This window comes from Cetorhinus maximus, chromosome 11, assembly GCF_964194155.1.
Source record: "Cetorhinus maximus chromosome 11, sCetMax3.hap1.1, whole genome shotgun sequence".
Taxonomy (NCBI): Eukaryota; Metazoa; Chordata; class Chondrichthyes; order Lamniformes; family Cetorhinidae; genus Cetorhinus; species Cetorhinus maximus.
This window is the reverse complement of record NC_135889.1, coordinates 72730524-72752892: the sequence shown is the minus strand read 5'-3', so window position 1 is coordinate 72752892 and position 22369 is coordinate 72730524. Positions and strand designations below refer to the sequence as shown.

The 22369-nt window shown below is 44.4% G+C and overlaps 1 protein-coding gene across 1 annotated transcript in view; it reads right to left on the bottom strand.

The window, feature by feature from the left end:
• Positions 1 to 22369, bottom strand: part of gpd2 (glycerol-3-phosphate dehydrogenase 2 (mitochondrial)) — a 180798-nt gene that overhangs the window by 2326 nt on the left and 156103 nt on the right. The window contains exons 10-16 of the mRNA XM_078552201.1: positions 9644 to 9778; positions 8699 to 8877; positions 7343 to 7474; positions 2724 to 2882; positions 1780 to 1889; positions 1585 to 1663; positions 1125 to 1223 (exon numbers count right to left, since the gene is read on the bottom strand). Coding sequence (XP_078408327.1) covers positions 1125 to 1223; positions 1585 to 1663; positions 1780 to 1889; positions 2724 to 2882; positions 7343 to 7474; positions 8699 to 8877; positions 9644 to 9778 — 893 coding nt within the window. The remainder of the gene's footprint in view (positions 1 to 1124; positions 1224 to 1584; positions 1664 to 1779; positions 1890 to 2723; positions 2883 to 7342; positions 7475 to 8698; positions 8878 to 9643; positions 9779 to 22369) is intronic.

The following is a 22369-nucleotide window of genomic DNA, read 5'->3' as shown; positions in this document are numbered from 1 at the left end:
CCAAAAAAGCATTTAAAGTTGCTAAATACAGTGAAGTTCCACAATGGGCATATCACTACATGGAAATATCTAGTCTTAGATGGCTTTCTGCATTGTTAGGCATGGTTTGTAATCAGTAGTTTTCTCACTGTAACTAATTCATATATTTCCATTATTTGTATAGTTTCTCTGTTCTGAATGTGGTTGTAGTATTTTTGTACAAAACAAGTATGTATTAAAATGACTATAATCATGGCATCACACCTTTTGTATTGCTGGAGGACATTCATTTAGTGAAATTAAATATCAACCGCTAAATCTCATCATCGACAAGGAGATACAAAGTCAAATATTCTAATTCTGCACTCCTGGTGTTGAGCACATGATTTTTTTTGGCCATTAAAATTAAATTAGTATTGGAATTGGAGATATAATTAATGCCTAATGTTTACACTGAGCATTAAAATTCCTCTGATTTTAACACATGGATATCATCACATGGCTATACACATCAATTTCTATTTATTGAAACTACAGTTTAATTATTACATTCTACAATCTGTATTACTGCCTGGCAGAGTAAATAAATTAAAACAGTTTATTTACACATTTGAGATCACTGTCATTACATTCAAATAAACATTTATTAAACAATAGTCATGGCAGACAAAGAATGTAAAAAAAATCTGCAATCTGCTACCACAATGCAGTTATCTACAGCTCATCTCAGGAAGGACAATTACCATTTCCTTTGCCTTGATCTTGTTTGTTTAACTTGACACAGCGAAGAAAGACCTGACATTGACCAAAATCCCTAGCATTAATTTATCTCATGTTCTGCATTCATCACTGTCACCATAGAGGAAAGACCTGGCAGTTATTTGAAATACCTACCCAGGACAAGATCTACAAAAACAAACTCAACTTTCAGGGGAAAAATAAACTCAAACGCTCTTGGGGACAAAGTTAAATAAGCAGATCAAGAACCTCAATTTTATCTTACACACAAATTAAATTACTGCCAACAGACTGAACAGTCCTCTTTATTCAAAGAAGGAATCTTAGTGAATAATCTAAACAATTTAAATTATTTCCAAATTACACCATCATTCCCTTTAAAGCTGATGGAAAAGATAGATACCGACCTGCAAGAACTCAATTAGTTCTACCTGCCCATTCTTGTTTACATCAACTTCGTGTAACATTTCATGGAGAGTCTGTTCATCCACCTGATAACCAATGCTCTATATGAAAGACAAACAAAAATCAAATAGTTTAGGATTTAGAAATTCATTATTATTACACACTCATAAAAGCTACTTTGCAGTAAATATAAAGGGTATATCTCATTGTTGTTTGGGCTTTTCTGCCAGTGGTAAGTGTTTCCACTGTGGCTAAGTATTTATTACAAGAGGTCTGTAATAACAGTTTGAAGGTTCACATAATTTTGTTATTTAACAAATAGAAAACTAAAAACACAGCAGTTAAAATTGTGCTGAAACAAATAATTAAATATGGACTGCTTCTACAGTCTCCTGTAAATAATTCTGTTTTTAAATAGTCAGACGAACTAAGGACACCTGTAGCAGTAAAGAACTATTTTACCTCTAACACACGCTGAACATCAATCATTGTGATAAAACCCTTCTGATCCTCATCAAATTTCTGAAACCTTTTTGTGTACCTGGAAAAGCAATTTTACCAATTTGAAGCAATAAAGGATTTGAAAAAATCTGGAAGAGGTAAAGAGAGAGGGTGTGGAGGAAAAACGGAAAAAGTAAAGAAAATGATTTTTTTCACCTATCCACATCTGAAGGTAACAGATTTATTTCTGTGTTTGTTAGTTGATCAGATCGAGTCTTGTAGCCCATTTCGTGGTACAGAAACTGCTGAACAGCCTTCAATTCATCCTAAATATATGCAATAAGAATCAGGCTCAGAGAGTTAGGAATTAAATATATAATAATGTTAATAAGACTTAAATTATGGCAAAAAGTTAGAAGTTATATTTATTACTTTACATTATTAACAATTCTAATAAAAGCAATCTACACAATGCAATCAAGCATCTGTTTAAAATCCACAGTGCAATTTAATGCGTAGTTAACAGTGATAAAAGCAGAGTAGCTGTTTAAAAATTACAGATAGAGAATAAACTGAATGAACTTAAACAAGGCCTATTTGATGAGCAATATTATGTGAGAGAATAGAACTACAAATGGTCATTAATTCACCAAGACATCTATATTTCCTTGGTTTGTTTTCCAATAAAAATCCTCCGGCTACAGGGTAATTTGTAAAGACACAAATCTATTAAAAAAAGCTTCTTCCTGCAAATCATGGAATTGTTATTTCCATATAAAATAATTCCACTTCAAAGAAAAAAACCTAGTCAGTAAATTCCTAATTGCTGCATTCCATACCGAAATCCCACTCAGATCATCTGATTCAATGGATTAGACACATTTTGAATAAAATAAAAACTGTTATTAGAAGTATATTGATATAAGCTATCTCATTATAATTCATTCAATAAAACAGGGTCTCCTTTAAAGCAAATACTAAGAAGGGCAGATGTTTGGTCTGTGCAGATGCATTTATTATATTCAGCTCGCAGTAAATAATGAAGGAACAGTGCAAAGGAATCCTGCAGGGTGTCACCTGAAATTATCAAAATTTCATTTAGCTACAGAGAGTCATCTATTAAAATGGAATTTATTTTAAAAAAAACCCAAGTAGATTACCTGCATTCGCTTCTCACTCCAGTTCAATTCTGCGGCCATTATTTCCACAATACGTGGAAGTGCCTCTTCAGCAGCCTGCACATTCACGAATGCGAGACGTGTACGGCGGGCGATGATGTCAATAGCTGTACATGCGTACTCATTCACAGCATACCTCACCTACAGAAGATGCACAGAATTTTTAAAATATATTTCAGCGGTAATAAAACCAAAATGTTTTTTTCTCAGCTTCATCTGTCAATCAGCTGAAGACTTCAAAATCTGGTGGGCGGGAGCCCCTGCAGTGCATTGCTGGGTGGATTGGAGGAATTAGTGTACGGGCTGGAATTCAGCTGCAAGTAGGGGATGAGGAGAGGAGGATTGGAACACACCTAGAGTTGTGGGCTGGGGTTTGGGGTGGGGGGGCAGTAGGGGGGGGGGGGGGTGAGGGTGAAAAATTTTCACTTAGACCTGGTGCAGTAACAGGCTATAAAGAGACAGTGGCTGAAGGAAGAAAATAACTTGGGTGAAAAGGATGGCAGTCAGATTGAAGAATCCAGCATCGAACTTGACAGAACCGGACTTACATGTCCTCGCAATTGAGGAACAGAGGGGGCGATGGTCTGTTTGGACTCAAATCTGCAAACTTGCCAAGAAAATAAACATTTTGTTGAGGGAGGTGACTGAGACTGCCACCACTGTGAGCCTCCAGTGAAGCAGGATGTTTAGCAATTGCACCAGAACAGCCAAGGCACACCAGCTGCTCTTTAAGAACACAAGGAATAGGAGAGGGAGAAGACCATACAGCCCATCAAGCCTGCTCTGCCATTCAATAGGATCATAGCTGATCATGGGCTTCAGTTCCACTTTCCCACCTGCTCTCCATATCCCTTGATTCCCTGAGAGACCAAAAAATCTATCTCAACCTTAAATATATTGAAATATAGTGCATCCATAACCCTCTGAGTAAGAGAATTCCAAAGATTCAAAACCCTCTGGCTGAATAAATTTCTCCTCATGTCAGTCCTAAATGATCGGTCCCTTATCCTGGAACTGTCTTCTAGATTCCCCAGCCAGGGGAAACAATGTCTCTGTATCTACCCTATCAAGCTCTTCATAATTAAGAATGTTTCAATGAGATCACTTCTCATTCCTCTAAACTGCAGTGAATACAGGCCCATTTTACTCAGCCTCTCATAGGCAACCCTCTCATCCCAGGGACCAATCTAGTAAACCTTCGCTGTTCTGCCTCCAATAGAAGTATATCCTTCCTTAAATATGAAGACCAAAATTGTACACAGTATTTCAGGTGGGGTCTCACCAAAGCCCTGTATAATTTTAGCAAGACTTCTTTATTCTTGTGCTCCAATCCTCTTGCAATAAAGGCCAATATGCCATTTGCTTTCCTATACTACAGATGATGGTGTATAAGTCAGCTTTTGAAGCTTTGAAAAATCTGTCTAAAAATGAGGATCGACTTATACAACAAATATAAAAATGAACCACCGGCGAGGGTGGGGTGGTCACCATCTTTGTTGTTCGCCAGGCAGGGTCTGCTCTGTGACAGTGTGTCTTAAGCTCCCGTGCATCTTGGCAACACAGCCCATATCACCTGCTTGACCCCTTGCACCCAGTTATAAGGTACTGGTAAGTAAAACATCCATTTGTGAGGTGAAAAATTGAGGCTGACTACGAATGCTGGTATAGCATGTTGTAGCTCAAAAGGTGGGGTCAACTTATAGGCCGATTATTTGCAAAGATATGAATTTTGGGGCCAAAAAATGGGTTTGTCTTATATGTCAGGTCAACTTATGTGCCGAGATCTATGGTCGTGGTTTTCTACACCTGCACTCTAATCTTTTGGTGTTCCTTGTACGAGTCACCCATGTCTCTCCAAACATCAACATTTACTAGTTTCATGCCTTTCAAAAAATATTCTATTTTTCTATTCTTGAATCTTGTAAATAACTTCACACTTACCCACATTATACTCTATCGGCCACCTTGTTGCTCACTCACTTAACCTGTCTTTATCCCTTCCCCACATCTTTGTGTCCTCCTCACAGCCTGCATTCCCACCTAGTTTTGTATCATCAGCAAACTTAGATACATTATTCTCTGTCCCCTTGTCTAAGTCATTAATATAGACTGTAAATAGCTGAGGCCTCAGCACTGATGCATGTGGCACTCCACTAGTGCAGTCTGTCAACTTGAAAATGCCCTATTTATCCCTACTCTCTGCTACGCGCCCTCTATCCATGCTAATATATCACCCCCAACAACATGAGCTCTTATCTTATGTATTAACCCTTTGTGCAGCACCTTATCAAATGCCTTTTGGAATCCAAGCATACTACATCTACTGGTTCCCCTGTATCCACTCTAATCGTTACACCTCCTCCGTGGATCGGCAGCTTGAAATGGTAGAGAGGATCTAGCTCTCTGACAATCCCTTGTGTGATGCTGTCGGGAGCATCTTGCTCCTGACAGGGCCACTTCTGGCAGCAGGTTATGAGGCATGGGGGGCTCTCAGACAAAGTGCGGTTTAAAAAGTCCCCAATGGCAAAACAGGCAAAGGAAGCCTGTTCGTCTCGCCAGCTGCAAAGGTGGAAGAAGGGTGTAGCAAGTAGCAAGATGGTCAAGGTCATCATGGTTCAACATGTTACCGAAATCAGACCATCAACCCGTTAAGATCATATGGACAACGACATTGTCCCAGGTCCCCATGTTAAACAAATTCACGTTCAGGCATCTACCAAGGTCCATTTGCCAAGTTCTGTGGCGATGGAGAATTGGTGAGCAGGACAGGGCTGTGATCTCTAATCAAGAATCTGCACACAGACGACAGATCCATGAAGATTGTTGGACACTTGTGTTGGGACAGAAGGTTCTTTGGCAGCAGCATCTGTGATTGAGAAATCCTCTACAGGGTACACTCTGCTCACCTCAAATAGGGAGGGGGCTAGAAAAGGTGCCCTAAAAATAAACTGTCCCACTTTGCCTGCAGAACCACACCCTGCAGGATCACCATTTTTGTGGTCAAAGGTAGAAAACTTTAAATTTTGTACTTAGAACACTCATTAATAATCTCAAGAGTGACCAGCCGTCTCACTCTAGTTATCATTATATGTACTGCTACCCTGCACTATTGCCTTGTCCTTTCTCTGTAACTTTCCAAATCTTTCCTCAGGTGAACACCCCCACCCCCACCCAACCCCTAACTATTTAGTTTAAAGCCCTCTCTACAACCCTAGTTATAGAACTCACCAGGACACTGGTCCCACCACAGTTCAGGTGAAGTCCATTCCAACGTTATAGCTCCCTCCTTCCCCAGTACTGCTACCAGTGTCTCATGAATCAAAACCCATTTCTTTCACACCAATCTCTGAGCCACCCATTCAACTCTTTGATCTTATTATTACCTTTGTGTTTCTGTCTTTTAATTCAGCTCCTAGCTACTCTGAATCTCTCAGTAGAGCCTTTCTTAGTCATTTCTTTATCATTGGTACACACAATCACCATGACTACTGGATCCTTCCCCTCCCACACCAAGTTCCTCTTCAGCTCAGAGGAGATGTCCTTAAACCTCTACCTAGCAGGCAATACAGCCTTCTCATCCTTCCTTGTAATCTCTTTATGTGTGTGGCCCTCCTTCAGTTAGTTCCTCAGGTGCTAGAGATCACAGTGGGATCAGACAACAGTGTAACAGTGTACGAGTTCAGAGCAGTGTTTGTTATATGGAAACCGGATTCTCAATAAAAGGGAGGAGGAGAGAGTGAGTTCCTTGTAGATGGTGTGGTAGAGGGGGTGAATGTTTGTGGATGGGGCGCCAATCAAGCGGGCTGCTTTGTCCTGGATGGTGTCAAGCTTCTTGAGTGGTGTTGGAGCTACACTCGTCCAGGCAAGTGGAGAGTATTCCATCACACTCCTGATTTGTCCCTTGTATATTGTGGATAAGGTTTGGGGAGTCAGGAGGTGAGTTACTCGCCGCAGGATTCCTAACCTCAGACCTGCTCTTGTAGCCACAGTGTTTATATGGCTAATCCAGTTCAGTTTCTGGTCAATAGTAGCTCCCAGGGTGTTGGTAGTGGGGGATTCAGTGATGGTAATGCCATTGAATGTCAAGGGGTGATGCTTGGATTCTTTTCTGTTGGAGATGGTCATTACCTGGCACTTGTGTGACATGAATGTTACTTGCCACTTGTCAGCCCAAGCCTGGATGTTGTCCAGGTCTTGCTGCATTTGAAATGGACTGCTTCAGTATCTGAGCGGTCGCAAATGGTGCTGAACATTGTGTAATCATCAGCGGACATCCCCACTTCTGACCTTATGGTGAAAGGAATGTCATTGATGAAGCAGCTGAAGATATTGGGCCGAGGACACTACCCTGAGGAACTCCTGCAGTGATGTCCTGAAGCTGAGATGACTGACCTCCAACAACCACAACCATCTTCCTTTCTGGTCCCCTAACTTCAGAACATCGCCACTTCAATACCAAAACTAATCGAGATTTTCAGCATTTCGGAATATCACATGCTTTAAATAAGAACTCTCTCTTAATTATTGTAAAGTTGACAAAGATTATTTCAACTCTATTCATCAACCAATAACATTAGCAGAACAATAATGCTGTTTCATACCTCTGCTTCAATATATGGGAACTCAGCCACCAAACGTTTGCCAACTATGGGCCACCTCTTTCCAGTAACTTGAGCCAACTTCGCAACCTGAAGAGCTTTGTCTCCATAAGTAGAAGCAAGGTGGAGAGCAACCTAAAGAACAATAGCATCATTAAAAATCAGTTAAAATGCACAGCTATTATTTTTGCATTAACTGTGTTGTGTTAGTAAAATTCCTTCACATTCACACTGCAAGCATCTGGGACATTCTACCCAATGAGTTGTGGTTCTGGAATTTCCTCCTCACTGGATATTCAAATGGAGCTGAGTCTAGATAAGTATCAACATGCACACTTGTAACCCATGTACCCTCTTTTTTGGGAGCGTAGTGGAGATTATTTAAGTGCATGACCCTCTCAATTTTTTTTGCACATGTCAAGCATGTGGTAATTTAAAGAGGCCGACTTATGCATGGCCTGCATACCTCAACACTGTAGGGGTGATTTTCCTGACCTTTGCTCCAAAGGTAGGCTCATTTCCCAGAAGCAGAAGTCAAAGGAAAAAAAGATAAGGCAATCATTTTGCCAGGTATCTGCCCCTCCATGGAGTGTCAAACAGCCATGGCAGTGCTGTGATTGGCGGGGATGCATTCCCTGCTGACATTTTTGATGGTGGGGTGGGAAAACCCTGCCATTCAAAAAATCCTGTCCATGGAGGAGACTTTGGTGTAGTTACTTGAGCAGTTTAATGTGAGACAAAGGAAGGTCAGTGTATAGGCATCATGTAACCTGAAGAAAGTTGATGAATGTAGAATTGAATCACCAGCATAAAAAGGGAGGAGGCTTGAATACGATCTGGAGGAGGTCAATGGTATGAAGAAGGAACAAAGCCCTGAAGCACCTCAGAGTTAACAGAAAAAATGTCTGAGGATGAGATGTCGACCAGAGCATAGGTAGTACAATGGGAGGTAATTAAAAAGACATGAATATAGTTTTTGTGTATGAATATTTTAGGTCATAATGCTCATTTGGAGAGCCAGTGCAGACATGGTGGGCTGAATGGTCTCCTTCTATGCTGTTAAGATTCTGTGAATATAACTTTTGTGTTGGATAGCATTTGATGGCAACTTGGCTAAAAGTATGTAGTGCCAGAGATGTCTAAATCAGCTAAAATAGATGAATAATCAAATTATTCAAGAATTCCAAATTAAGCTACTTAAGGAAAGCTTCAGTGTTACATAAAGATACTATAATTTCAAAATCAATAGCCCACTTCAAAAATCAAAGCAATGGATTCACATGCTTCACCATTCCAAATGCGGCTCCTTTGTTTAGAACAAAATAATTGTTGCTCCATCAAACATTTGACATTGCTTACCTCAGTCCCCAGACCATAATACTGCACCAATGTAATGTAAAGAGTAGGTGTCCACTCATGGGATCCTTCTAGTTGAAGTCCAACTGTCCTGCACGGTTTTGCTAAATTCAGGTTACAAACTTCAACTGCAGCATTTATTGTTTCTTCTGCCATTTTACGATAAGTGGTCCACTTGCCACCTATAAAATACATTTGTACACTTGTAAACTCCATTTTATCACAGACAGCAGGATTACTACTTTTCTCACCATGCAGGCCATCAGGTATTATCAGGCAGCATCCTCCTCATCTTAAAACCCTTTCTCTTAAGATAATTAAAAATTCATGCACTCGCCAATATTCATTCTACTTCTAGCCACTCTTCCTCTCTTCTCCACCTTTGTGAAGAATCTCCCTGCCCATGCTCCCAAAAACTCTACACCTTACTAATTCATTTCGCAGATCTCCCACTTATCACTTTCATCTTTCCTCTCAGTCAGCACCTCTGCATATTTCAGCTGTTTTGCTTTCTAAGTTCCTCTAACTTTGTTTTCGATAGAACCATCAATACCACCCTGTGCATATTTACCCTTTCCCCCAGAATGTATCAAGATTAACTATTTTGAGTTGCTATACTCTCAGACCAATATATAGCTTGGCGAAATAGCAGATTCTATACACTAGAATTCTGCATTTGCATTGGGTTATCAGGAGCATTCCTTTTATCTATAACTTTAAACATGTTTCAATCTATAAAAGAAAAATAAAATTTCTTTGTCCATAAAAAGAATTAAGCTAAAACAAAGTAGCCAATAGAGCAAAAAAAAAAGACCAATATGCTACGCATTAGATCATTTAAGGAGAAGCTAGATAAGTACAGGAGGGAGAAAGGAATAGAGAGATATGCTGTGCAGTTCACCAATGTTAATACAAGAATTCATATTTATCGGCTTCAAAGAATAATACCTGCAATAGTCACCAGTCTGCTGTCAGTCACAGTCACAACATGATTTCGGGAAATCGACTTGGTTTCTTTTGAATTGGGATCAGACACCAGTGGTCGAATGCCACTCCAGGCTGCAAGAACATCTCCTCTTCTCACTATGCATAGCAACAGATCATGACCAAAGGTTAATTGCAAAGTCTCCACACCGCCAGCTATCAAGGTTGTCTACAGGTCGAGTATCCTTTATCAGAAACCCTTGGGGCTGATTGCGTTTTGGTATTCAAACATTTTTGGATTTCGGATGTGATATAGCTACCGTACATACAGTAGGTCTAGGCCTACTTACATTACAACAGCCTGAGCCTAGGCTAGCTATAGTCTACAAATACTAGGTTGTTTCTCCATTTACCAACTCTCACACATTCTACTTCTTACCTGTTAATACTTATTACACCTGTAATATAATATTACATTGCAGTTAATTTGGATGTTAATAAAGCAAAGTCATCTCGGGTCATAGGTTTCCCACGCAAAAGGTTGGTGAGGTTCATGTTGGCTCACATTCGGGCCCGTTCAAAAAAAACATTCAGTTTTTGGATGTGATCAGTTTTCAGATGTATGGCTAAAGGATACTCAACCGCAGTAAGAAAACTGCTAGAACATTCAAAGAAGATAGACTAAACCAGTATATGATAGAATTCCATAGCTTAGAATAAAAATGTTTCTAAATTGTTTGATTTCAAAGTTATAAAGATTCATAACGTAATTTAGGGTCAGTTTGATGCCACTTCAATTTAAGATACTGATTTGTGCTATCATATATTTTGTGCTGGGGAATGAAATATTTTGATGACCATGATCAACTTTAAAGGGCTCAAGAAGCCATAGGGCAGAATCTTCCCAGATTTGCACTAAGTGTGGTAGCAGGCGGGTAAAATGACATTTTACCCGCCGGCCGCGATGGCAGGTTTTCACGCTGTATCATCCCAAACCCGCCATATTACTTATGCATTCCCAGGAAACATGCTGTTTCAATGGTGGGCAGGCTCTGATTCGCCTGCCACACCGTCACCTCGCCACTTCATTACGCCAGGCACCACATTTAAAATACAGCTGTGCTCAGTGCTTCCAGCCTAGGACTGCAGCAAAGAAGACAGGGCCTCGAAAGGCAAGAACGCTGCAGTCCGCAAGCGCCTTTTCGTCGCCATGGAGGCCCGCTGTGATGTCCTCCATCCCCGTTCAGGCTGCAGGAGGGGCAGCTACATTCTCACTCTGGCTTGGTAGGTGATGGCAGTGGTGATCAATGCCAATGTTGCACAGAGGAAGTTGGTCATCCATTGCAGATAGAGGATGAATATTCTCATCCGCGCAGCCAGGGTAAGGCAACCATCTCATCACTCTAAACTAACATACTCAAGCCCATCACACATTCCCTGACATCTCACTCACTGCCAGCTCAAGGGACATCACCACCCATTCTCACACACTTACCCTCACGTGTCCTTCTGGCCTCATGTACTCTGGAGATTGCCTCCTCAGGCATCACCATCTTGAGGCCACTTGCACAGATCAACATGTGCCCCAACACACACCCTGGGTTACCCTCTGTCCCCAGTACAGCTCTCGTCCTGCAGCCTCTTCCCTTGCCTGAGGCCACTTCTCCCCCTTCCCTAGGCAAAACTTTGCCCTGCAGCCGTTGAAAAACCACCCATATATGGCTGATCTGGTAGGTAGAGACTTACCCGTGAACTGCTCTAAAATCAATGTGGTGCTCTCTGTGAAGCCTGGACCTGATGACTGTGAGTGGTAACCGAAGCAAGGTAGGCAAACAAACCTTGAAGTCCCGAGCAAAGTGCAACCTGTCAAGTGCACGCCTTATATATGCTGTTGTGAAACACGTTGTGTGTTTTCCCGTTGATGTGGGCGGATGATCTGGTGGGGGGGTGGGGGGAGTATATGCTCCCGACATCCAATGGCGGGGAATGCGGCTCGCAATCGGCAGGCTGAACGGACAATCGCAAACTGGTTTCACGATATTGTGAAACCGATTTTTGGCCTTCTCGCCATATTGTCCATTCACGCCACTGAGCACGCCCAACACTAGTGGGCATGGAAGATCCTGGCAATAATGAATTTCTGTAATATCAGCCAGGGTGCATATGGCATGGATAGTGGTATCCATGAGAACTTATAGTTATGGAACTAGATCACTGTTAGGGGGAAGAAAGTAAATGAGAATTTATGGTAAGGGAGAATGAATTACTTAAATTAGAATCTACAGGCAGGCCAGCACAAACTAGTGAATCAACAATTAAACAGTTAAACCAGATGAACCTTACACACTCTCAAACTTTATACACCCTCAGGGTTTGCAATCTTGAGCAAGGTCCTGGGAGTTAGACTGGAGACTTAGGTTCGAAAACAACCAAGATAGGGAAGGTCTCTGCCTGGGTGAAAAATAGGGACAAACGATGCATGTAGCTGTTACCAGAGATGTCTGTTTAATGTAAACCTATATGTTGATGAGATCGGAATCTGGAAACTGTTCTTGTAAGTGACCAATAATGTATAAATATGTTGAACACTTGTAGTTTAGCAGAGTGCTAACTCAAGCTGCACTGAGATGGTTCTCCCCTTGCAATTGCTCGAATAAACAATCGTGACCTGTACCTGAGACTCTTGTGGTCTGTTTGTCAAAGTGACCACAACAATCACCCTCCCAGATGACAAGTGCTCACAAGTTGTGAAACTGAATTCAATAAATCTGGTAATTTGAATTAAACTCTGGGGAAACTGAGGCCACTGGCTTTATACCCTGTCATAAACTCCATTCTGATTTCTGGCTGAACTGGTTTGCAACCTCTGTATCCTATTTGACCCAGAGCTGAGCGCTGAGCTTCTAACCTCATATCCTATTCAACACAAAGACTGCCTACTTCCATCCTAGCAACATCACCTGATTCCATACCTACCTCAACTTATTTTCTGCTAAACCTTTCACCCATGCTTGTCACCTTCTACTCTAATGTTCTCCTGCCCAGTTTCCTTTCTTTCACCCTTCCACAGAGCTCATCCAAAACTTTCTTACCCATTTGTTAACCCACACGAAGTCCCATTCACCCATCACTTCTGTGCTTGCTGGCCAACACTGTTTCCTGGTTCAGGAACATCTTTGATTTTAAAATCATCCTGGAGTTCAAATTCCTCCATGGCTTTTTCTCTCCCTCTCTCTGTAACTTCCTCCAGCCATACAAACCTCGAATAACTCTGCCTTCCTCCAACACTGGCTCTTATGCATTCCCCGCTTCCTTCATTCCACTTTTGGTGCCATGCTATTAGCCATCTAGGGCCTAAGCTCTGGAATACCCTCTCTAAACCACTCTGCCATGCTCTCCACCTCCTCTTTAAGACACTACTTAAAACTTAACTAATTTACCAAGCTTTTAGTTGCTCACCCTAATGTCTCCTTCTTTGGCTTTGTGTTAATTTTTGTCTGATTATACTCAGTGCGGTGGGGCAGTTGCCTATGTGGAAAGTTTTGGACTGGTTTACAAATGTCCTTCATAGCAGGAATGTATAAACCTTACTTGCACTGGCCTACATTTGACTCCAGGCCCACATTAAACGGTTGATTCTTACTCCCCTTGGTGCAACCAGGAACAGGGCAATAAATACTTCCTACATTCCAAGAACAATCCCTTTTTTTAAAACAAGCATTAGTTAGGTGACCAACACACCTTGCAGGAGCTCATCCAGTTTGGCATTGCAATAAGGCAGCAACAAGGAAGCATTTTACAGAGTTGCTGGATCTCCCAAGGTTCCAAGGGTACAGTAGATAACATTTATGCTGCTTTGCAAGCTCCTAAAGTCAATCCCTTCAATTTCCTGAAAAGAAAGGGTTTCTGCTTGCTGCATGTATAGATTGCAAAGAATTCTGCATGCCAATGTGAGATTTGCTGAAAATGATCATAATGAATTCAGTCTTCAGAATATGACCTTCTCTGACCTTTTCAAGAAAGGAAATGATGCCAATGGATGGTCTGTAGGCGATGACACTGACCATCATCTCACATGGAGAAAGACACATGGTGCAAAATATAGATGGTTAGCACCCATCTTTTGGGTGTTACGTGGGCCTTAAATGTCCAATGATCTCATCCATGCCGCCAGGGTAAATAAACCATCAATCTCAACTCACCCACTCACAAGCGCATCACATATTCACTGGCATCTCACTCACTGCCAGCTCAAGGGGCATCACCAATCACTGCCAGCTCAAGGGACATCACCGCTCACTCGCTCACATATGCCCTCACATTTTCATCTGGCCTCATCTCTTCTGGAGGTCGCCGCCTCAGCCCGCCCATGGCTCCACTCAGCACACACACACGCCTGGCATCCTTCTCATTTGGCTGGGCATCCTTCTCATTTGGCCGGGCATGCTCTTTACTCACACTATCTCCATCTGTCTTTATGCAGGACAAGATCACGCACAACAAAAGGGAGTCGTCAAGGTCCTCATTCCCTTTGAAGACCACACATTACAGCTGGCTGGAGAGGACCATTCCTAAAGCGACAGCGAGGTCGGCGCCAAGCATCCAAGTGAGGGTCATGCATCAGATCATTCCTCTGGCAACTCAACTTGAGTCCACTGTTCTGTGTACTGTGGCAGCTACGCACTAATAAGCTCCACTTTCTCTCATAGGCACATCTGCCATATCGTCTTCAGACAACCTTGGCCCCGACTCCAGCGCCAACAGCATCTCGGGTGAAGAACCTGAGGACAGTGCCCTTGAAGACCCGTCATGGCACTCACATATATTCTCCAACAGCACAGCAACACACACCTCGTTGGGACCTACATGTACAGCAGGCTCATGTTCACTATCTGATGAGCACAGCACACAATCTGTTCCACGGCAGGCGGCGGTAGGGACATCCAAGGTCGCCGGCACCGGAAGACTGCTGGAGGCAAGGGGTCTGCTGAATCCGAGTCAGATGAGCCTCTGGACCTCAATCAGTTGTCGGAGTTGCAGCGACAATCACGGGAACAGCAGGAAGGGATGACAGCTGCACTCCTCAGATTGCAAGGCACAATGGAGGAATCTGTCCGCCTTCAGTCCAAGGTGATCACACAGACACGCCAAAGCATCGAGGTCAACATTGGTAGGATGGTGGCCGCCATGGAAACCTTGGTCCAGGACATATGTTCTGCACTGCTACGTGGGCTGAACTCCATCGTTGACACCATAGTTTGCTTCCAACAGTCTGAGCGCAAGAGGGATGCAGGGCAGCTCAATCTCACTCCACCTTCCCCTTCTCCTCAAGGAGTCAGCCAGGGGTCATCAGCGACCCATAGGGAGGGAGATCAGCACCTCACCACCCTGGGCCATCCACCCAGGTGACTCTGGGAATGTCTGGTCGATCCAACTTACCTCTCCCTGAGACCCCATCAGCTGCAATTTCGCAGGTTGAGGGGGGTGCACCTGCCCCACAGCAGGAGACTGAAAGCAGGCCGGGGCCCCCCACGTCTTGGCCTTCCAGAGGACGCCCACCAAAGTCATTACAGGCAGGGCGTAGCAGTCAGCAGGCTGTCTCCGCCTCCGCTGTGGATGTTGGGAGACCACCAAGACGTAGCAGCAGGGTTAGGAAGCTTAAGAAGCTATAGTTTAATTACATGGGCACGGGCGTTAATCACTTGTACATAATCTTGACTATTGTAAATAAACTGCCAACAATGTCACCTGTCTATGGCTCCTTGTTATGATGAGCAGTGTTTGTATTAGTCAGATGTGAAACCTTGGTCCCTCCACAAGATAAAGGCAGGTGTCTCAGTCCAGGGTCTCCTCCCTATGCTTTGTGCAACCTCCCCAGCACACTGATGATGCACCTTCACTGTCACTGGTCACATCAGTCGTGCCTGCACCTCGATGGGGCTCGTCATCACTGCTAGACTATCCTGGGCTGGCGGCACAGAGTTCCGTCATTCTCTCTGTGTGCTCCCAGCACCTTTGTGGTGTGGCTGGCCCCCCATCCCATCAGCATCTGTATCCAGTGACAGTGTTGTCCTGAAGGGTTCAGCTCATGGAGAATGCTTTGGATCTGGAGAAGTGAAAGTTTCTCCGCTGCATCTCCATGATATGACCCATTGATGAAGCGCGGGGGAGGGGCCATCAGCCAGACAAGAGTCAAACATTCACATAAGCTATGTGAGGATCTATGGGGTTTCCCCCTGCATGTTGTCTTCATCATCTCCGGGAATATAGGGACTATGGGCATCCGCTGCATCTCCATGATAGGAGGCTTATCACAGAAGGTATGTGCGCTGCCATTAGCCAGACAGGAGTCAAATGTTCACAGATGCAATCTGAGGATCTATGGAGATTCCTCACTGTTTGTCGTCGTCATCCTCCACGAAACTAGCGGCTATGAGGGCCTTCCAAGCACGCCTTCATCGTCTGGACAACACAGTGGCCTCATCGCCGTCATCCTCACTTTTGAGGACCTCATCACCCTTATCACCATCGTTGTCCTCCTCATCAGAGGAGACGTGCAGCTCCTCCAACTCCTCCTCAGGCAGCTCCTCCCCCTGTTGCAGTGCCAGGTTAAGTAGGGCTCAGCGGGCAACAACGATGTGTGACACCCTCTGTGGACTATATTGCAGTGCTCCACCAGACCAGTTCAGGCACTGGAATCTCACTTTCAACATCCCAATGGTTTGTTCCACCAATGTGCGAGTTGCAGCATGAGCCTCTTTGCACCTTCTCTCTGCTGCAGTCTGAGGCAGCCACATGGGTGTCATCAGCCACGTTGTCTGTGGGTAGCCTTTGTCCCCAAGAAACCAACCCTACAGACTCTGTGGACCCTGGAAGACATCAGGGATCTGAGACCTGTTGAGGACCTAGGAGTTGTGCACACTCCCTGGGAATCGTGCGCAGACCTGCAGGATGTGTTTGTTGTGGTCGCACACCAGCTGAACATTCAGCAAGTGGAAGCCCTTGCGGTCCACATACCGCACTGCTTGTTGCCACGGAGATCTAAAAGCCACGTGAGTGCAGTTGAGTGCATTTTCCACCCTGTACATGTGGAAAACCAGAGATCTGCGCATGTCTCTGTGCTTTTGCTTCCTGGCTTGTCTGATCTTGAGCGAAATGCATAAATGTGCGTGCCTTTCTGAATATGGCATCCGTGACCTCCTGGATACACTTGTGGGTGGAGGCTTTCAAGATCCCGCAGAGATCACCTCTGGAGCCCTGGAAGGAAACACTGGCATAAAAAGTGAGCGCCACAGTCACTTTCACGGCTGCTGGCAGTGGATGCCCTCCATGTCCCCGTGGCACCAGGTCCTACAGCAAGTGGCATATGTGACTGACCAGTTTCCTGGACATGCGCAGTCTTCGATGACACAGGTTCTCAGTCATCTGCAGAAATGACAGGTGCTGTCTGTAGACTCAGGGTCTAGCTGAGTACTGAGTACTGACCCGCGATAGCTCGCTGTCGCTCTTCAGTGGTGTACGCAGGAGCCCCAGCCGCCCCTTCTTCTAGAGGGTGCTGCTCCTCCCTCTGCCCAGCCAAGTACCTCCATTGCTCTCTTCTCCTTTATCTCCGCTCCCTGTAAACCATGCAGCATATAACTAGGTTGCCAGGCTCCATGCTCCTGATGTACTCCACCTGCAGGATGAGAAACGCATGGGTTAGCATTGGTCTCCTAGCAACCTCTCATGGTTACATGTGCAGCTCTTAGCGCATGCTGGAGAGTACTGGTCACCACTTGGATGGCCAGAGTTTAGTGCGCTGCATGGCTGCCCGAAACCCCAGCCACATCCACCCCATTCCACCTGACCAAATGGCGGCAGCTTCGGCCACTGGACTGCATGCTGTGCTCTCAGCTCAGGCGCAGGCATTCTCCTAACCTGCACTGCAAGGCTGTGCTATTAGCTTGAACCATAATGGTTGCTGGTCCAAACCTGAATGAAGACATTGCAAGGGTCTGTGAGCGCTTCCACCAGTGACTGCTCCATGGCCACCTTTCACAAGGAGATTGTACAACGTGCCCAATTGTTCAATTGTTCTGCAGTCTACTAAAACGCTCATTAATTTGCAGTCTGTGCCTGAGGGGTGAAAGCTCTGGAGCTTTTGGTGGCACTTTCTTACCTCTGCGTTGCTTGATTGGGCAGAGAAGCTAGAGGCCCGACTCCAAGCAAATCAATGTAGCTGCGCCTGAACTGTCTCAGCTGCAGAAGAATATTCACTTTACAAAAGATTTCCCCAGTGTGTGGCTGCTTCCCTCCCCCATGCCCCCCCACATGTGTTTGTGCACTATCATCAGGCTGTACTGCCTTGCTCCACTATCCTCAACCCAACCGCAGTGCAGCCTTTGCCCCAGCACCACAATGTTAGCCAGCCAGGAAAAAGCAACTTGCCTGTGCCCTCGCCTGAATGTGCGGTGCCTCTTCCTTGAAGTTGAATGGGTGACCCTCATGAGCGCTGCGCAACGTTAGTGTGGACTCACCTCTGAGCTCCCCTCAAAGTTCACCTCACCAGGTGCAAGTCTTTTAAATGCTGTTGTGAATCACGTTGTTCTGAAGTCATGCCGATGTGGGAGGTAAATTTGACATGGGGGGATGATTCCGGTAGGCAGGCAAGGCGATGAGATGCAAATGCATTGAAATTACATTCCTGATGTTGGACAGTGGGAAAGGCGGCCTGCCATTAATGGGCGGAGCAGATGATGGCTAACTGGTTTCATGACGACATGAACTGATTTTTGGCCTTCCCACCATATAGTTCCCCCCGCCTGCCATACGCAAGCAGCTAAAGAGCATGAGGAGCAGAGCAGGAGCCAACCTATACAGTCGCTTTTTGGTTGAGTAGTCAATGAGCAATTTATCTGGCTGTGATACCAGTAAGTCAACCCCAAATTCCCATTCACCAACAGTTCCACATCTTCCCTTCCTTCTGTTACTGACCATCATAGTAGTTGCTTGGCCACAATGCAAAAATAAAGGCAACACAGAATCAACAATCCAAACCAGGTATATAAATCACATTGGGCTCTAAGCATAACATCAACTAATCACCCTTGTGCATTTGCTTAGTGCCTGTGTTGTGTATCTTTTTCCCAACCAGTGCTCCTCGAGCTGCTACCCCAGTGGCTGGAACATAGGTAGTGGAAAGCTGCTGACTTTCAGTGGAGGAGACTGCAAATGGCCTTGGAGGGCAATCTCAAGCAGCTCTGGGCATAAAAGGCCTAGCTTTGGACTGCACCACCTTGGTATGGGTGGCAGCAGTCTGGACTGGCTTGCTGGGAGGCAACAGCAAAGGCACTAACAGAATGGCAGTGGTGAGAGGATGAACGCAGTTAGGTTCATGCTCCAGAGAACTACTCACCCATGGCATTGCCTAGGCAATCCTAGTAATCTGTTGGAGCACATATTGCTGGACTGTTTCACCATCCTGCAAGCACATTCAAACACTGGTATCCGCAGCCATGATGTTAGCTGCCTGAACTTGCATGAGACCAGCGTGAGCGTGCATGGTAGCACCCAGACACTGGTTGGCTCTGCTTCTGCTGCAATGGAAATTGAGACATCAGCCATCATATGCTGCATCATAGTTAGCTCAGGAAGTGTGTAATGGAGTTGGCCAGTGCTTTCACGTTGAAAAGGATGGGCTTCAAGCTCTGTTCAAAGCCCTGTGCAAAGCTGGTGGCAACTCCTCCATGCTCCTTTGCATGCAGGCTTTCTGACAGAACTTCACCTTACAAAAAAGTTGGCATAAGGACATTTCACAGGAGGAGGCCTTGGCTGTTTGGACGGCAGGATTACATGGAGCGGAGTTCTGGATGACCATGACTCTTCAACTGACATCAGAGCAAAAGTGATCACTTAATTCTCAACTTTAATAAAACCCACCTTTGTTACCATTTCCATAGCCCTTTCTCTCCATTTTCAAATAAATGATAAATCTTTCAATCTAATCTTCATCTTGAAACAAAACAACACATCAAGCCTCGTATTCTCTAATTCAATAATAACCAAAAAAATCAGCGCACTCTTTTCTGAACTTCTCCAATTCCCATGGACAGCTGAGTATTACGCACATTTTCCAACAATACAAACTCCAAAATAAGTACAAGCTAACATATTCTTTTCTGACATTGCACTTTCCCAGAATGCATGGAGCTTTACCTAGGTGAAACCTGAGAATTAACACTGCCAGACTGGTTGTTCATTATACAAAAGGCTCATAGGACTGAGGTACCCTATTCTCATGGCAGTTTCTCTAGGAGGCAGCTGCTGCTAGCTGCACATAAGACACTCGTGTCCAGGTAGCTTAGTATCATCTCCAATGCATGATTTGGAGGGGAACTTGCAGGTAGCAGCATTCCCATATGTTTGCTGCCCTTGTTTTTCTTGAAAGTAGAGATCATGGGTTTGAGAGATGTTGTTGAAGGAACCTTGGTGAGTAGCTGCAATACATCTTGTATGTGGTACACATTGCTGCCACTGTGTGCTAGCGGTGGAGGGATTGAATGTTTAAGGGGGTGGATGGGGTGCTGATAAAGTGGGCTGCTTCGTCTTGGATGGTAGCGAGCTTCTGCAATGTTGTTAGAGCCATACTCATCCAGGCAAGTAGAGAGTAATCCATCACTCCTCACTCGTGCCTTGAAGATAGTAGACAGACTTTGGGGAGTCAAGAAGTGAGTTACTTACTATAGAATTTCCAGTCTCTGACCTGTTCTTGTAGCCACAATATATAAAAGGCTGATCCAGTTCACTTTCTTGTCAATGGTAAGCCCCAGGATGTTGAAAGTGGGGGATTCAGCGATGGTAATGCCATTGAATGTCAAGGAAAGATGGTTAGATTCTCTTTTGCTGGTTATTGCCTGGCACTTCTGTAGCAAGTAATATCTATGCCACAACTCAGCCCAAGCCTGACATTGTCTGGGTCTTGCTGCATTTGGGAACAGACAGCTTCAGTGTCTGAGGCGTTGCGAATGATACCGAAAACTGTGCAATCATCAGTGAACATACCCACTTCTGACCTCATGATGGAGGGAAGGTCATTGATAAAGCAGCTGAAAATGGTTGGACCTAGGAGACTATCCTGAGAAATTTCTGCAGTGATGTCCTGGGGCTGAGATGATTGGCCTCCACAACTATCATCTTTTGTGGTAAGTATGACTCCAACCAACCAGAGGAGTGTTTTCTCCCTAAATACCATTGGCTGCAATTTTACCAGGGCTCCCTGATGCTATACTTGGTCAAATGCTGCCTTGATGTCAAAGGTAATCACTCCTACCTCTGGAATTCAGCTCTTTTGTCCATGTTTGGACTAAGGCTGTAATTAAGTCTGGACCTGATTGGCCCTGGCAGAATCCAAACTGATCATCAGTTAGAGGTTATTGCTGAGAAAGTGCTGTTTGACAGTACTGTCAACGATACCTTTCATCATTTATCATGGGATGTGGGCGTCGCTGGCTGGGCCAGCATTTATTGCCCATCCTTAGTTGCCCTTGGGAAGGTAGTGGTGAGCTGTTTTCTTAAACCGCTGCAGTCCATGTGGTATAGGTACATCCACAGTGCTGTTAGAGAGGGTATTCCAGGATTTTAACCCAGCAACAGTGAAGGAACGGAGATATATTTCCAAGTCAGGATGGTGAGTGGCTTGGAGGGGTACTTGCAGGCGGTGGTGTTCCCATAAGACATAGGAGCAGAAGTAGTCCATTCAGACCATCAAGTCTGCTCCGCCATTCAATGAGATCATGGCTGATCTGACAATCCTCAACTCCACTTTCCTGCCTTTTCCCCATAACCCTTGATTCCCTTACTGATTAAAAATCTTTCTCTCTCAGCCTTGAATATACTTAACGACCTAGCCTCGACAGCGCTCTGAGGTAAAGAATTCCACAGATTAACAACCCTCTGAGAGAAGAAATTCCTCCTCATCTCTGTCTTAAATGGGAGACCTAACACTCTGAGATTATGCCATCTGGTACTGGATTCACCCACAACCTCTCAGCATCTACCCTGTCAAGCCCCTAATAATCTTATAAGGTCGTCTCTCATTCTTCTAAACTCCAATGAGTAGAGGCCCAACCTACTCAACCTCTCCTCATAAGAAAATCCCTCCATACCTGGGATCAACCCAGTGAACCTTCTCTAGGCTGCCTCCAATGCCAGTATATCTTTCCTTAGATAAGGGGACCAAAACTGTTCACAGTATTCTAGGTGTGATCTAACTAGTGCTTTGTATAGTTTTAGCAAGACTTCCTGATTTTTATACTCCATCCCCTTTGAAATAAAGGCCAACATTCTATTTGCCTTCCCTATTACCTGCTGAACTTCTACGCTAACTTATTGGGATTCATGCACAAGGACCCCCAAATCCCTCTGTGCTGCAGCTTTCTTCAGTCTTTCTCCATTTAAGTAATATTCAGCTCCTTTATTCTTCCTGCCAAAGTGCATAACCTCATATTTTCCCACATTACATTCAATCTGCCATGTTTTTGCCCACTCACTTTAACCTGAATATATCCCTCTATAGACTCTTTGTGTCATCCTCACCACTTGCTTTCCCACCTATTTTTGTGTCATCCGCAAACTTGGTGATAGTAGATTCACTTCCCTCATCCAAGTAATTAATATATATTGTAAGTAATTGCGGCCCCAGCACTGATCCCTGTGGCACTCCATTAGTTACAGGTTGCCATCTATCTGCAGCCCATGTCCTTCTAGGTGGTA